General features: G+C 27.2%; 2 protein-coding genes across 3 annotated transcripts; both read right to left on the reverse strand.

Moving 5' to 3' along the window:
• Window positions 1-167: 167 nt before the first annotated feature.
• Window positions 168-3,456, reverse strand: LOC124931278 (probable protein phosphatase 2C 33). Of its 2 annotated transcripts, XM_047471711.1 has the most exons (6): window positions 3,318-3,456; window positions 2,309-3,154; window positions 1,857-2,225; window positions 1,662-1,779; window positions 1,338-1,561; window positions 168-857 (listed from the first exon to the last, which is right to left on the reverse strand). In XM_047471711.1, exons 2-6 carry the CDS (start codon window positions 2,552-2,554, stop codon window positions 396-398), a joined length of 1,419 nt encoding a protein of 472 aa, XP_047327667.1. In that variant the 5' UTR covers window positions 2,555-3,154; window positions 3,318-3,456; the 3' UTR covers window positions 168-395. The 2 variants fall into 2 exon arrangements, with proteins under 2 accessions (XP_047327667.1, XP_047327666.1); XM_047471710.1 differs by lacking the exon at window positions 3,318-3,456 and having other exon boundaries at window positions 2,309-3,293.
• A 10,377-nt stretch (window positions 3,457-13,833) lies between these two features.
• On the reverse strand, window positions 13,834-17,264 carry LOC124930151 (aspartic proteinase 36-like). The gene is made up of 9 exons (XM_047470514.1): window positions 16,659-17,264; window positions 16,039-16,168; window positions 15,706-15,950; window positions 15,142-15,366; window positions 14,897-15,056; window positions 14,734-14,807; window positions 14,567-14,657; window positions 14,417-14,492; window positions 13,834-14,338 (listed from the first exon to the last, which is right to left on the reverse strand). The coding sequence occupies exons 1-9, from the start codon at window positions 16,940-16,942 to the stop codon at window positions 14,247-14,249; spliced, it is 1,377 nt and encodes a 458-aa protein (XP_047326470.1). The 5' UTR covers window positions 16,943-17,264; the 3' UTR covers window positions 13,834-14,246.
• Between the last annotated feature and the right edge of the window lie 565 nt (window positions 17,265-17,829).

Below are 17,829 nucleotides of genomic sequence, written 5' to 3' on the forward strand. Positions count from 1 at the left end.
CCTTAACATTATAAAAACACATCATAGAGTGGCCAATGGTTTCTACTATCAAATTGATTTGAGCTTCTAAGGAAATTGATTCCTACAGTACAAGAATCCTGATGCATATAGATATAAATTGTCCAATAGGAACAACAAAATTTATTAACTGTTTCTGGTCTATATCCGAATCCAAATACCATATTGTCGAGTTTGTATACTAAATGAAAAATGTCTTATACACTCAATCGACCCAAAACCACCAAATACAATTGCTCAAAACACAAAATAGCAGACAAAAGAAGTATTCCTCACCTAAAATGTATAATAATAAAAATTGAATGGGTAGAATAGAAATATTAATATCAATTAGCAAAACAAGACAAAACAAAACAAAACCAAGAAACAATTTGTACTCAAGGGGCTGCATCTTTTCTTTGATCCTTGCCTGGATCAAACCTTGGCAAGGTTAGTAAGGTATTGACCCGAGCCACCCCTTCCAATGCAGACCACTCCATACCCGATTCTTCAAATTCCATTTCCTCCTCTCCATCATCCTCATCCTCGTCTTCACTCTCCTCTTTCCTTTCTTCACTTCCCTTTCGAGTGGTTCCCGAGGAATCCAGTCCAGCTGGGAAAGAATGATCTTCATTCTTGGTCATAGAAGCAACTTTCTTTTTCGAGTTTGCAGTCGAGACATTGTTCAAGTTCACGTCTAGAAACAAACAAACTACCGCACAATCATCCACTTTTGAAGTCGGATATTTATATCTCCAAGCTCGAACTGCCTTCTCCACCAGAGATCGAGCAGCCAAGGCACGTGATGGTGCAGAAGAAACGACATTTACAACTTCTTCGTTCGAAAGCACATCCCATACCTGTTTGGGACAACAACAAAACAGACCTTGAAGTTGAATATTGAATTTTAAGTGTATGGAATATACCAAATGAAAATATCTAAACTTTAAGTACTTGATCAGATAAAATGTGGAATTAATGTCGATACTACTTTATCCTTATACTAACACAATTTGATACACAGTTATTGTTTGAACTTCGGGCTAGATGAGTATTTTTTTTCTTTCTATCTATTTTAACCGAGGTTAGGCATCTCATTTTGCTTATTTTCACATAGCATGCATTAGTCATTGTGCTTAAACGACCTCATTTTCATACTATGCAGGGGACCTTTTTCATAAAAAAAATATTGTCATTTGTACACTCTTACTATATTGCATATCTTACTGAATTAAGCCTGTCTAGCTTAATTTGAGCCGGGAATCTAAATAATTTCAAACAACAATTATCAAACAATGGATTAAGTGTTGAAAATACAGTTAAAATCCAAGAAAACTTACCCCATCCGTAGCCAGGACTACAAACTCATCTTTGTCATTTAGGCATCGGTAAGTGATTTCAGGAATGGAGATTAAGCCGAAATCCTTGAGACAAAAATCACCGAAAGCTCGAGCCATGGCTAGTCCAGGAGAATCATTGTTCGGCAACCAGACCCGGGAAACTTCAGGCTCATCGTGAAGAGCAAACACACGTCCTCTACATTTCCGAATCCTCTCTGCTTCCTCTGCGATTATTATTTCATAGAAATACGATAAGAGAAACAGAGTAAAATGTGCTAGCCTCCTCCAGAGAAAAATGGTATTTTAAAAGAGCAGCTCATATACTTGGGAGATTTGGTTTGAGATCAACAGTCAACTGAACAGCGGTTATTGAATTATTTTTATCTCTTGTACCAAGAACAGCTCTTGAATCACCAACATTACCAATCACAAGATGCTGACCCTGGAAACAATAAAAACATTTTTTAACAAACCCTCTTTCACAAATCTTCAACTGCGTAAATAAGAGACAAACTTTACCTGTTTTATAAGGGTTACTGCAGTTGTCCCACTACAAAAACTGTCAAAATTTGTATGAAACTTCAATTCCCTATCCATAACTTTGAAAGCCTTCAGAAACAACTCTTTCAGATCCTGAAATATGTCTAGATTCTTGTCACGTTCATCATTCGATGCTCGTCCTTCTTCTTCTTCCTCGTCTTCATCAACAGCAGCAAGCAATGACGTGCTTTCAGAATTCACATTGATCTCACTCTTTGAATTCCCTTCCCAATGTGAACTTAACTTTAAAGGAAGACAATCCCTCACTCTCTTCGCCACCAAATGTCCATAAGGCCCATGACCATCAAACACACCGCAGAACACTGTATCAGATCTCGATCCAAAATTCTGGAAAAATCAAATTTCAAAAGTCATGCATATAAAAAAACATACCCATAATCAAATTCTGTCAAAAGATTAGCTTAACCAACCTCCCAAACAATCATGGCATCTTGATTCGTTCCTTTCTTCCCTTGCTGAGTGAAAATTGAAGCCATTTCCGACGACCCATTCAAGAACATTCGCCCAGGGATTCTATGCAGCAAGTCCTCTCTCTTACTATCAAACGAAGAACTCCGTGATCCAGAGTTCCTCTTCTTCGAGTTCTTCCTCTTCCTAACTCCCAAAGGGGAATTAGGAAGAGGATTCCTGCTTTCAAATGATAAGCAGGACCCCATCCTAAGGGCCCTGATGATACTGAGTAAGCACTCCAGACCAACAAAATGGTGAAAACCCCCCTACTATTAGATTTCAGAAACACCCTTTTGGAATCCAGCTTCTGAAAAATCAATCCTATTTCAAAATTTTCTACCAAGAACACAACAGCAACAACATATAACCCTAAAACAAAAATGATTGGAGGATCCAAACTAGTAATGGGTGATCATCTATAAAACAATAAAAATGGATCTTCTGAGTTCAATCAACAATCTGGATCGAACTTAACTGTTAATGATGAGTGTATATACCAATAACTGAAGTGGGTAGCATAAACAAAGGAAGGGGAATTCAAACACTTTACTCAGATTAGTAACTGGTAAAAATTGGATAAGAGAAGAAGAGAACTCAAAGAAGACATGAAAGAAAAAACATAAAGGGAGCAAAGGGATGACAGATTCAACTGATAAAAGGAAAGAAAACGGAAATCAGCAAAAAAAGCGGTCCGATTTTCTATGGGAGTGGAGAGATTAGGAGAAAGATAAGGGGGTTCCAGGAAAACAAACCACACACACAACAACCGACCACTCTCTTCTTAGGAATACAAATCAATCGTCTTCCTGAAAAAACAACAGTCTTGTCACTTTCGATTTCAAGATCTTGACAAATCAAAATTGATAAATAGATCCAATTCTCAACAGATATATACAATCACAACATATTGTTTCAATCAAAATGGAACAAACAGAAAATAGTAATCGATGGTTGGGAGAGAAATAGAACCGCGAAGAAGGGAGTAAAGAACAACTCAGCTCAGTGCTTCTTGTTCACCATTTTCTCTTCTCTCTATATCTATATATATATATATCCAAATCCTAGTAAAATAAATGCTCTTTTTCGACCAAAAAGCAATGTTCTTTTTCATTACTTAAGCAGTTTATAAATTATATGACCCTTTTCTATTCACTCCCATCTGGTTTGGCAATTGGCATCATCCTGTTTAGGGTCTGTTTGATTGATCTGGGTTTGTATCAATATAAAACATAATCCAAACCTCTAAAAGTTGGCATTTTTTTGTCCCTCTTCTATTTATTCTTAGCACATGGAGCTTTGTTTGGATCAATTAGGTTTGGGAAATGTTTTAAATAATGCATTACCATGAACATGAAAACCTCAAACTAAGTTCTTAATTATTCATATCAAACAAGCCCTTAAATAAAAGATAAATAATGTAAATTAACAACCATATAATTCATAAGATTTCTAAAATATAAGAAAATGAAATAACTGCATTAATTTCCAAAAGTATATATTTAATTAGTAGATAAAAGAAGATATACATAATTTTTTTACACTGAATCATAAAAATATATGATAATTAATGTGCCACTCAACAACCACATGGATATGACTAGGCAGCAGATAGCCTTAATCTTATATTATCTCTATAACATTAAAGGAAAATAATCCTGATTATAGATGACAGATTTACATTAAATCATTTGAAAGAGGTTGAAATGTAGAACAACAACATATGTGTTGAGATATAGAAGAATTGGTTTTAATACTGAAATATCAAACAAAACTAATTAAGTCAGAGTTGGAATGTTCTCATGCTATCGATTTCTATTTATTGTTCGGTTAGAAGATTGGTCGGTCGATTTGATTGTTTTGATTAGTTCGGTAAAAAAAATTATTAAACAATACCAATAGTAAATAGACTTAAAATTTACATATACTCTGTTAAGATATAGAAGAATTGGTTTTAATACTGAAATATCAAACAAAACTAATTAAGTCAGAGTTGGAATGTTCTCGTGCTATCGATTTCTATTTATTGTTCGGTTAGAAGATTGGTCGGTCGATTTGATTGTTTTGATTAGTTCGGTAAAAAAAATTATTAAACAATACCAATAGTAAATAGACTTAAAATTTACTTTTAAAACAAAATAACTAGAATAATAATGAATAAAACTGTATATAAATCAACATAAAAATAAAGAAAAAAACTTTTGAAAATATTTTATTGTAATTTAGTGGACAAATTAAAAAAAAAATCTTCTATTTTTTTTGTTTGTAAGAAACCAGAATTTCGAAGTAATGAAGAACTACTCATGATCGTTGGTCTATCAGTCACCATCACTATATTGAACAAAATTGTTGGGTTCAATTAATCGTAGTGACTAACATAGAAGAAATAAATAATAAATTATCAGTCTAAAAATATACAATTGGGCTTCAACTTGTGCTGAGATATTATATTTTCTTTTGAGAAAATAAAAACATTTGAGATCTCAATCTGCACAATATGTCATGAAAATCTTCACATCATTCTACTAATTACTCATACATAGAACAAACATAGAACTATTTATTCCATTTGAAATATTTGTCATACTTTGAAGGTAACTAATTTATTGTGCATTTTGAACTTTATGTCCCAATTTAAACATATTGCCACACTTTATGACCCACTTAGATATTTTAGTGGAGTTCTTAAATCTATATCTATATATATTAACAAAAATGAATGTATTTTTTTGAATTTTTATTTTTAAATTATTTAATCTTAAATCAAATCTAAGTTTTTCATTTCATATATTTATTTTTATAAACTAAAATAAATACAATAATAATAGTGTAGAATTCAATAAGAAACGTTCATCCAACTAACCAAACTTTTGAATTTCATTATCAAAGTTTAGTCGAAATTCATGAACATATAACTAAATCTATTTTAAAATAATGAAATTGAGATATCTTGAAGAAAAAATAACACGTGAAGAAAACAGAAATATATTGGGGCCAAAGGAGCTTAATTTCAAACAATATGGGAACCACAATTTTTGGCGTTGAGGAGTTGGTGCTTCTATTGGCCACGAAGGTTGGTATTAGTGTATGGTCCATAGGCTGAGTTTTGTGGGATTCATTAATACACTTTACTTATATTTTATTTTTTTTATAATGTTTTTTTCATGTTGAAAATTATCATTACTTCAACCGTCATGATTTCAGCTCAGAAAATTAAATATGTAACATCTAGAGATTGCTTGAAGAATGGGTTATTGGAGTTTTATAAGGGTTTTATTTCAAATAACTGATAAAATTAGAAAAAATTTAAATTTTTAATTATTAATACCAATCATATCCCCTCTCTCCCCCTCTCTCTCTCCCTCTCAATTAATAATACATTTTTAAAATAAATTAATTTTATTAAAATATTATAAAATACATATTAAATATTGAAAAAACTATATATAAATTAAAATTAACTTTCATTATTATATAAATAAAAATTTAAATGAATATTTTTTTTATAAATCATTATTATAAAATTTTAAATATTATATAAGATAATATAGTATATTATAATTTTATTTATATTATGTATTTATTTTTATTTAATATAATTAATATAAATTTTTTACATTCAATAAATTTTATAGGATAATAACTAAAAATTAAATAAATCTATTAGAATAATGATTTAAAGTTAATTTATATAATAAAAAAATTGAATAAATTTCTTTATAAATATTTAATTTAAATGAAATATATTTATAAATGAATGGAAATAAATTTTATTATGTAATAAAATAAATATAAAATATATATATTAATATTAATATTATTTTGTAATAATATAAAATGAAATATTTATTTGAGGATATTTTTAATATTTTAATTAATAAAATGATTGATTTGAGTTATAATCTAATTGTTGCGATTTGTGATAAAACTTGGTCACTTAAAATTTTTGACAATTATGAGTGAGTTGGAGATGTTTTATACCAATCATTCATGTGAGATGTATAAGTTTTTAATTAATTATTTATTTTTTATAATTTAACAAGCACATCATTGTCATAATTCAACTTAATTCAGACATTTCTAATGAAAATCAAAATTTTGACATTTGTTTCTTAAATACAACTGTCGACATTTTATTTATTTAATTTAGTGATTATATATATTTTTTAATTTAGTGTATTTTATTTTTACTCTCCATGATCAAATGGAGTGATGTTTTTCTAGAAAGCATTTATTTGAGATTCATATCCATTTTTAATATATATATATATATGTATATATAATATGTGATTAATTATAAATATGAAGAATTATTATCTTAATTTGTTTTAGTTGTATTATTTATAAAAGGTCAATAAATTTAAAAAAGTAAAAATAAATAACTTAGACATTATTTATTAAAAAATTAAAAAATAATAAGGAGAGTAAAAATAATTTTATTATTTTTTTCCGCCAATTAAATTATGTTACATTATTTTCTTTCTCCTTCTATCTTTTAAATTCTCTTTTAATCGTTTCACATACATTTATAGGTAACTTTTTTCAAATGAGTTTAGAAATGTTTAATAGTATTTTTTTATAGTTATTTTATTAAATAATTTGTTTTATATATATATATATATATATATATTTTATTATTTGATTACTTAATTTGTTGATCATAATATTAAAATAATTTTATTTTATTTTTATAAAATTTAAATATAAAATATAAAATACATTAAAATAATTTAACCCATTAAAACCTTAAATAGTCTATTTTTTTCATCCATTAAATTAAAAATAAATAATAAATGAATAACCCAACATCAAACATTATTGAGCTTCGTTGTAATATAAATTTAATTACTGACGTGACAAGACACAAGACAGTACTAACTCAAACATATTAAAAACAAAGATCTATAGCTAGAGAAAATCAACCTATGAAAGTTAGCTGATAAATATTTATATTTTAAGATAATGTGAACGGCAAGCTGATTTATTATTGCATTTTATATAAGGACCAGAGATAGAGACAGTACTCCAATAATTATTAATTATTAAACATATATATATATATATATATGTACTATTCATTTATTTTTTATTTTCAAGGGGATGTAATAATTTATTATTATATATGTGATCATATGTCTCATATTTGTTGCCAAGATATTTATTAATTAAGGCACATGAGTTTCGATTGAATAACAAAATATATATAAAAAAAAAACATCAAAACTCAACAAAATTAAAAAGAAAAAAAAAACACTTAAAAATTGTCTATACAATTAAAATATAAAATTTAATCATGATTGATTATTAACTACTTGTTGTATCAATTATAATTTTTTTTTATAAAAAATTGTTACATTTTTTTTGAAAGTTTTTATCAAAAGTTGTTTTCATTTTCTAAAGAATTTGTGTATGTATTTGTGAATTTTATTTATTTATTATAATATAATAATCATTATATTAACAACTTTAGTAATTCAATTGAAAGAAAAAAATTAAATTAATTATTTTATTAATTAATACCCCTTTGGATTTGTTTATCTTTGATTTATTAGGATAAAACCTACAATCACATCACAAATTAAATAAATTATTTTATTAATTAAAATATCGAAATTACTCTTTACTTAAATATTTTATTTTATATTATTAAAAAATAATATTAATATATATATATATATATATTATTTATTTTATTACATTATAAAATTTATTTTCATATAAATTAAATTAATAACTTATTTAGTTTAAAAAAATTATATTAAACAAAAATAAATTAAAAATACAAATAAAATTATAACCTACTATATTATCTAATATACCTTTTAAATTTTAAATAATTTTAATAAATAATTATACTAAAAAATAAAGTTAAATATATTTAAATAAAAAATAATAATTAATTTATAAATATATCTCATTTAAATTAAATATTTATAAATATTTTTTTTATATAAATTAACTTTAAACCATTATTCTAAATAAATATTTTAATAAACTTGTTTAATTTTTAGTTATTATCTTATAAAATTTATTTTATATAAATTTTTTATATTAAATAAAAATAAATACACAATAAAAATAAAATTATAATATATTATATTATCTTATACAATAGTAGTGATTTATAAAATTATTATTTATTTATGTATTAATAAAAGTTAATATTAACATATTTATAATTTGTTTAATAATTATTTTATTTTATTTTAAAATTTAATATTTAGAGGAGGGGGAGGGGGAGGGAAGGGTATAACAGGAATAAAATTTAAAAAAAATATTTTTTTACTAATTCTATCAAACAAATTTTATTTGGAAAAATTCCAAATAACTAGTCCATTAAAATGTAAGATTCCTTTAAAAATATAAATAAAAATTATTATATTTAGAGAAATAATTGTGAAATTTTTTTTGAAGAAATAATTTGAAAATGAATTACCTAACGCATAATCTGATTACCATTTCCTCACCTACTCTTATATTTATTGCATCCATTTATAAAACAAGCATGAAAATGGTAGGTTTGAAATAAAACTTGCACACTTATTAAAAGTCATAATATTATTTGATTTGATATTTGATAATGATTTAAGATACATCATCCTTATTGTGTTTATTTTTTATTTTTATGATTTCCCTATAAATTGTAATAGAGTTTTAAGTCTGATTAATATTAATAATATATTCAGTAAGAATAAAAATTAAAAATATTTGTTAAATTATTAAAAAAAATAATAATTTGAACTAATAATCTAATATAATGAGCAGTTTTATTAATATTTATGATATTTAACATATTTTAGCATTGTTGAATAACTTTGGTTTAAACAAAATAAAATTCTTTATACTAATATTTTTTAATTTGTATTTAAGAGATTATTTATTATAAAATCATTTATTTTTTCAAATTATTAATCAAAATATTTTGTTTTAAGTTTTATATCAATTTATTATTAAGAACATAAAGGTATCATTTTTATTTTTTAGAAAAACATATTAAACAAATTATAAATGTGAATCACGTGGTCATGTTTCTAATAATTAAATGCATAACTTACACCCACTTGAGAATGACTGAAAATCCGAAATGATGTTTACAATTATTAATTTTAAAAAAAAAAGTTATGTTGATTTATTTATTTTTAAGTAATATTACTGGTCATACTTACTCCTAAATAAATATTGTAAACATGATATTTGTGACTAACTATTGAAGTTGAATATTTTAAATTAAGGTCTTCTTTCGAAAAATACATTGGATAAATTCCGTTGTTACTAATAATATTTGTGTCCTTATTGTCATTATCATCGTTACATAAACTTGTTCTAATTCGATCTCTCTGCGTTTTGAAAATCACTGACTTTTACAATCAAATTAATTAATACTTTTATATTTGATACAAAATTATTTATCCTATTTGAAGTCGTTAGAAGGGAACTTAATTTTATCTTCCTATAAAAACGAGTTGTTAGAAGCAGTTATAGTTCCTTCCTTTTGTGATGTGAAATCCTGCTAGCTAACAATTATTTATTTGATTACATGTTATTTCTTTTTTTATAAAGATTTTTAGTGACCAACTTGCTATTAATATTGTTATTTTTAATGAACAATTTTTTAAAACAGTACAAATACAATTAATTAAATTTTTATAAATATATGTGTAATTTACGATGATATAATAATGTTAACTCTAATATAATTAACTATATATACAAATGAATTTATCTTTAAACCAAAAGAAATATAAATTATATAGTTAAGGTTTTAATTAACCTCCCAGGGAAAGAAAAACAGAAGAAAATAAACTATAATAATTGTTTTGTAGTGATTTGACAACAACAATTAAAATTTTCAATTAATATTACGAGATATCCTAAGTACAAAATTCAAATGAAATTAACTAATATAAATTATATTATTAATTATGCATGTTTACAACCACATAAATCATATTGTTTGTGTCCATTCTTTAGGGTAGAATCCAAGAGTGAGGTCATTTCAAATAATTCATTTATTCATGTCAATTACTTAATTAATTAAAATATTAAACAAAAGAGACATTTAATACTTTTATATTCAAATAATTCATTTTTCTGCATTTTAAATTATCAATTCATCCAACAAATTTATTTTAAAATAACTAAGTATAAAACCACAATCATACAACTTTTTTAAATTAGAATATTTTTAATGAAAATTAATATAAAACTCAATTAAACGTCTTTGTTAGGTTAAGAATATAATGTTTTAATCAATATATATGGATCGGATCATTTGATGTCACTCGATCATATCCCATTTTGATTTTGATATATATTATTTTGATACATATATAATTGCTTAATTATGACAAGCATCACATAATTATATCATAATCATCTTCTTAAGTCTTAACCTACCACATTTAATAACTTTAAAATTCATATTAATTAATTAATTATAAACAACATAATTATTGGTCGGCGTTTCTCATCGAGGATGAATTTTCCTACCATATATATATATATATATATATGAACACATGTAGATTGAGAATGACACGTTTTTCAAATATGACTCTATGTTTGACAAATTAAAGCACTTTCCCACCTTTTTTATTAAGTTTTAAAAGTGCACTATATATAATAATAATATATATATATATATATATATATATATATATATATATATATATATTGAAATGTTTTGTTTTAAAAATATACAGCATATAAATATTTTTTTGTATTATATATGTAATGGGTCTTTTTTTCTCTTGACCTCAAGAACACCATAATATTTTTTTTTGTATTATATATATAATGGGTCCTTTTTCTCTTGACCTCAAATTTTTCTCTTTGACCTCAAGAGTTTATTCATATTTCTTTTCACTAAATAATTATTATATTCATTAAACAAAATATCAAATTATTATTTGTTTAAATATTTTTTATAATTTTATTATTAAATAATATTTACCAATAATATATAAGGGTATTTGAGTGATGTATACTAAAAAAACTCATGAGTGAACAAACTAGCTCCAAGTGAACATTTAAATTGCCACTTGAATCATGAAATAGTCATCTACAACAAAACTTTACATAATAAAATAAAGTAATAAAATAAAGAGGATTGATAAACTCAACGAAAAATTCAGCGAAAGCAACTCCACGAATCCGACGTGCCTTGTCACGTTGCCTCACGTCCCGAAACGCTCATTTCGGGTCCCGAAACAGTCATTTCGAGAAAATAAAAATCGTCCTAAAATGAGCGGGATATTTTTAATTTTTTCTCTCCTACCCACGTGCATTTCAGGTCATTTTAAAAAATTTATCTCTTCTACCCACATAGCATGCTACATCGATTCGTGAATTTGCTTTCTCTGAATTTTTCATTAAATTTATCATTTTTTTAAAATAAATTAGTCATTTTCGCTGCAAAAGAAAAAGAAAGAAGGCACTCCAAGTTTAAAGAAAGAAAAATTAGTTAGTTAATGAGCTCAACTCAAAATTTAATTAGTGTTTTAATGAATTTATTGAATTCTTAAATTGATGTTTTTATTCAATCACTAATTCCATCTCTATAAAAAAATTAAACTTGGAAAGTATTTTTTTTCTTATATTTTGATAACTTTTATAATAATAAATGAAATAACATACTGAACTTAGTTATTAAGTTCAGGGACGAATAAGTTTTAAAAGAAGAGGCCCAGCCTGTTTATTATAAAATTTTAATTTATTTAAAATAAAAGCCCAATAAAACTGGACCTGGCAGTAAGACCAACGCCCAGCCCACGTACATTTTATTATTTATTTAAAGCCCTAATTATCATTTGGGCTTAAACTTTGGTTGTTTTTATCTGATGGGGATTGAACTTTAATTTGAGTCATTTTGGACTCTAACTAACCAACTTTTGACCATTTGAGATTTTTTACTAAACATCTGTTTTATCCGTTAATTTATTTAACTTGAGATTTTTTTTTAATTATAGGACAACTGTTATTTTATTTTTCCATTTTGTAATAACTGACATTTTCAACCGCCGCCCTTTCTTTTATCTCCATCTGATCTTCTATTCGTATCCGTCAAATTATTCATTTTCTCCGAATCATCCTTAACCAATATCAACGTTGTTTAGTAATCCGACGGAAGAAAAGATGAAAATCTGACGGAAGAAAATAAAAGATCAAAAAAAATAAAGAGAGATAAAATAAGGAGTGAATAGGATTGAAAATTTACACATGTATTCTTAAAAATGATAGAAAAATAACAATTTTCATATAACTTAAAAAACAAGATGACAGGTCAAATAAAATTAACAAATCAAACAGACATTTAATAAAAAGTCTAAATTTAATAATTGGAACCCCAAATAATTCAAATCAAAGTTCGAATTTTGTAAGATAAAAACAACTAAAGTTCAAACACTAAATTGTAAAAATTACTAAGTTATATTTTCAAAAGGGCAGATTGGTAATTTCCCTTTTTAGAACATCTGCAGCTCAATAATTATGGTTGATTTTCCTAAAATTACAAATAGTACAAATCCATTTTCTCAAATAAGAAACAATTTATTTCATTACTAAAAATGTTGACTATTTAAAAAACATACATACTCTTTTCTTAAAGAAATTGAAACAAAAGAAAGTGCATAAATAAATTGAATAAAATGCAATTACCATTCCCGTCCCGTTTTAATTTTGGAGATTTTTTTAATATCATCTCTGTCCCATTCGATTTTTTTCGGTTTCGGAGAATTTCGCGAGACACCGTTAATAATTTTTATTTAAAAAAAACAAATAAATATTATACAATAAAATTATATAAACCAATTCTTTAATATAATATATATTGTAATATATTAAACTTTTATATTATTATAAAGAAATAATTTTAATACTTTTATAAAATATATAAATAAATAAATATATTGATGATTTAATATATTTAATTATGTTTATGGTATTCGGGACAGAATCGGGGTGAAAATGGGGTGGGTCGGGAGACATAAATATCATCCCCGCCCCATCCTCGTTCGGTTTCGGGGAAAAACCGTTCCAAACGGGACAATTCAGTTCGGTTTTCACTGGGCGATTTTAAATTGTCATCCCTAATTCTGGTTGATTTTCCTAAAATTACAAATAGTGCAAATCCATTTTCTCAAACAAGAAACAATTTATTTCATTACTAAAAATGTTGACTATTTAAATAAACATACATACTCTTTTCTTAAAGAAATTGAAACAGAAGAAAGTGCATAAATAAATTGAACAGAAATAATGTATTATTTCAAATGAAAAACACAATACAAACATGAAAAAAGAACCAACCTAATAACTAATAAGGACCAAATAAATCTTCTTAATATATCAATTAGCCTCATATTAGTAATTTTTTTGGTTTAATCTTAACAAAGAATATTGAGGTGTAGGATATATTAATAATATTTAAAACACACACACACTTCTCCCCTTCAACATTTTAACACTTTCCTTTGGTGACAATTTGTCATCAACAAAGCAAACCCTAAAACATGTTTTAAGAAAGAAAAAAATAGCAAGCCAACAGTTTGCGATTCCACAACGACAAAACATGGTAAAGGCAATCAATAGATCATCAATGAATCTGATATATGTTTTGTTTTTTGGACAGAATTATGGTGTACTTCAATTGATCTATGGATTGGTCCTTTGTTGTTTGTATCATTGGATAAAACTAATGTGGATGAGAACAAATTGGGACATCAATAACAACAACTCTATTAGCCACCTGGGAGCCGAGACATGGGCTGAAGAAAGTTGATGGCTTCCAACCGTATAAATAGCACCCGTCTCTTCATCCTTAACCTTAATGCTCGAAGAACCTGATAAAATCTTAACCATCAATCAATGGGAAAAGAAAATACAATCCAGCAAAAAACCAACTTACAAAAGTAGAAACTCACAATTATAATCGGTCCAACCAATTGCTTGATTTTCTAGATCATACAAGAAGAGCTTATTCGACAGCATCATATCTACATTGTAACTGACAGAGTAAGCAATTGAGCACAAACAATTTAAAACCAAATAAAGGAAGGCTGCTAAATACTCACCTCCCAAGAGTATCAAGTCCTTCCCATCCTTTGTTTGAGTGCCACTACTCATCCATCCAAAGCACAAAACCTCGTCCTATATACAACCATCAGTTTTAAGAAATTTAAAACGAATTTTGAAATTAACCAATTAGTATAGAGGATGCTCACATTAAATTTGAACAGGTATTCATGAGGGTAAATAGTCATTGAAAGTGAATTCTCAAAATTGAATTTGACAGCAGGAAATCCAGAATCTACCCTGCTAGACAATAAGAGAGAAAACATTGATCATCGCCTCAATTTAAACGCACTTGTTATTCAAGCTATGGTCTTACTCGCCAGTAAACTGAAAACAAGTGAATTGCTCCTCAAATGTATGCAGCTTCAGATTAGGCTGTGAAGCCATTATCTAAATAACCAAAACATATTTGTCAATCTTTCAAACATATATACGCGCTTCTCTTTCAGAACATATATTATATAATGTTTAGTAGATACCTGTGCCATCAATAGACTATAAATTTCATCTGGAAGATATACCAATGTCGTACCACTGTCAATTATCGCCCCTTTCTCCGAACTTGTACCAAAACTCGAAGGAAGCGTGAGAATAGAGCCATCCACCTCAATTGACTTCAAAATTATATTGTAATGTGGCCTAGTATCCCCAATAATAAAAAAAACTAATTACATCTTTCATGAATACAAAAGATTCAATCAAAAACAATTTAAGAAACACATACTGATTGGGGATCAGTGGAACCATGTTCAACTTTGGCTGCACAACTTGTCCAATAGCGAATATTCCACCACCTTTTTTACCATTCAAACAATGTGCAAAAGCTTTTTTCACCTTCCCAGACGATGCCAATTGGGATACCATGGAAGAGTTTGATTGTCCAAAACCAAGGATTCCATCAAGTGCTTCAGAAGATGAACCAAGCTGCCCAGATTGCTTATCTCCACACCTATCTTGGACCACAAAATTTGTAGAAAACAGTGCAACATCATTCAAAGAGTATTATTGTTCATGAATTTTAGAGCTTGCTTGTTTGATATAATTTTTTTTTGTAATAATCCAATTTTTTGGGGAAAGAATGTATGATGAAAAAAGTGAATTATTTGGGTTAAATGACTAAGATATCATTTGTATAATATATTTAAAATGTTATAAAAAAAATTAAGGGTAATTTAGTATTTTGGTTAATGATTTGATTGATGAAGAGATAAAGAGTCGTCATCAAACAAGGCCTTAGTTGTCTCGGTTTGATGTACTATTTGAGCAAGGATTAAGGAAACATACTCACCCAAATTGAATGGTGCCATTCATAGGAGTGGTGTTAAGGTTTCCAGAGGCTCGATCCAATTGAATATTATCTCTAACAAAGTAGCCAGAAGTTGAACTCCCATCACCATAAGTAACACTATAAGGACAGACTAATCCAACTTTACAGCCATTCAGTTCACCATTTATAATATTGCAGAAATCTTGATCACAAGTAACCTTATTGCCAGTTGATGAAGCTTGTGGATTGTATAGTCTAAGCTCTATCTGTTGAATAATGTCCTCAAAAGCAATAACAAGGCAGTAAACTAAAAAGAAACTTATTGAACATGAGTAAAAGAAAGGGCGTACTTACACCAAGGTCGCTTTTCTTAGGACAATTGTCACAGCCAACACAATTCAGCCACAAAATGTCACTTCCAGTGTCTACTTGCACATAATAATCTTTTGAAGGAGTCCCAATGCCAATTTTAGTGAAGTACAGCCTAAAATCAATTAAAACAGAACCAAAATAAACAGTGGGGAAAACAAAGAAGCAAAACAGAATACCCATGTTTTCAACTTCCATTGAATTAGCTAAGATTAGAAGGCTACCCCTTTTATTTGTGATGAACGAATTTGAAAGAGTGTTCACAACCCATATTCCTAGATGATTTTCAAGTTTGATGGACTATTTGAATCAATCAAATGCTATTCAATGGGTTATTTGATCTTTATTTTCTTCTTTTTTTCAAAACAAATAATGTCATGAAAAAATTGTAATGTTCTGTCATTTACAAGATGGGTTGTGAACAAGAAACAGACAAGATTTACTAAGATCCTTGAGAAACATGACAAACAAAGTGTTCCTAAATTCATGCTAAAAAAAGAAAACTACTTACTGGGTTAGATCAAATACGAATCGTGTATACAGAGTAAAGCATAAAACTGAGATTCAGCTCAAAAGTATTATAAGAGAAGGATAGAAAAACTAACGCAGTATCTGTGGGATTTCCATTGCCACCTAAAGGAATATCTGCGGCTAGAAACCTTCCATGTCGGCGGACATCATGAGCCCAATAATCCCCCAAAGACTTCCCTTTCGCTGCGAATCTGTGCTGAACCTTAAGCACCAAGTTAGCCGACACAAAGTTGCGAGGAGGGCCATTAGTCACTTGCAAGATAAGAATTAACAAACCCAGAACCGCATATCTACTCTCTTTACTACTGAGATCCAACTTCATTGCACGCAGATTACCTATTGATCCCTGTATAAACATCAAATTCGGAACAGCAACACAAGAAATCTGACTTCCAGTGAAGTTAAATCTAAATACATTGCAAATTCACGGCCTTTAAACTTCTGGGTTGAAGCAATAAATAGAGGAATCTCCAATTGGAGGCCGGAGAATTTCAGGGTTTTGTTTTGTCAGTTTGCCGGTGGGGAAGAAAAGAGAGAAGTTTCGGGTTTTCAGTGACAAACAGACAAATTTGATTGCTTCAAGTTTCAGGCTTCATCTTTAAGTTGTACCTATGTATTTTGTACTGTCATGATTCTTATCAGAAAAAGCAAGCAGCTTTCACGTTCGGATTCCGGCCAAACTCCCTTTTTTATCCCATTATTATTTATGGGAAGTTTGTTGAGTTTCTTTTTTTGAAAAAGTTATTTTTAATATTAAAATATTTATTTTTGTGTTACTTAGTTATGAGACTTATGTTTCTCAATATGCAAATTGAACCGATTCATATTCTTGGTTTCATTTGAAAAGTTTCTTTGTTTGAGTTTTAATCAAGTTCTGGATTCACTTGATATCACAACTTTTTCAGAGTGATAACAAATTTTAAAAATCTATAAATTTTTCAAAAAAATACTTTTTTTTTTATTTCTTAATTGAAAATATTTAATTTATTTTAATCATGAATCATTTTACAAAATAGTGTCATTATGATTATAACCACCAATTTTGTGCTAATTAAAAAATTAGATGTATTTGGACTTGGAATTTTTATATGTAACTTCTTATAGTAGATAATACTTTTTATTTTATTTTATTTTTGGATTTGGCTTCACCCCTTTAAACCGTTTTTACAAATTATTGAGATTATTCTAACCATATCCTAATCAATAGTTTAGTGATAAAAGTCTTGATCTAACTAGTTACTATCA

The sequence above is a fragment of the Impatiens glandulifera genome, chromosome 3, assembly GCF_907164915.1.
Source record: "Impatiens glandulifera chromosome 3, dImpGla2.1, whole genome shotgun sequence".
Classification (NCBI taxonomy): Eukaryota; Viridiplantae; Streptophyta; class Magnoliopsida; order Ericales; family Balsaminaceae; genus Impatiens; species Impatiens glandulifera.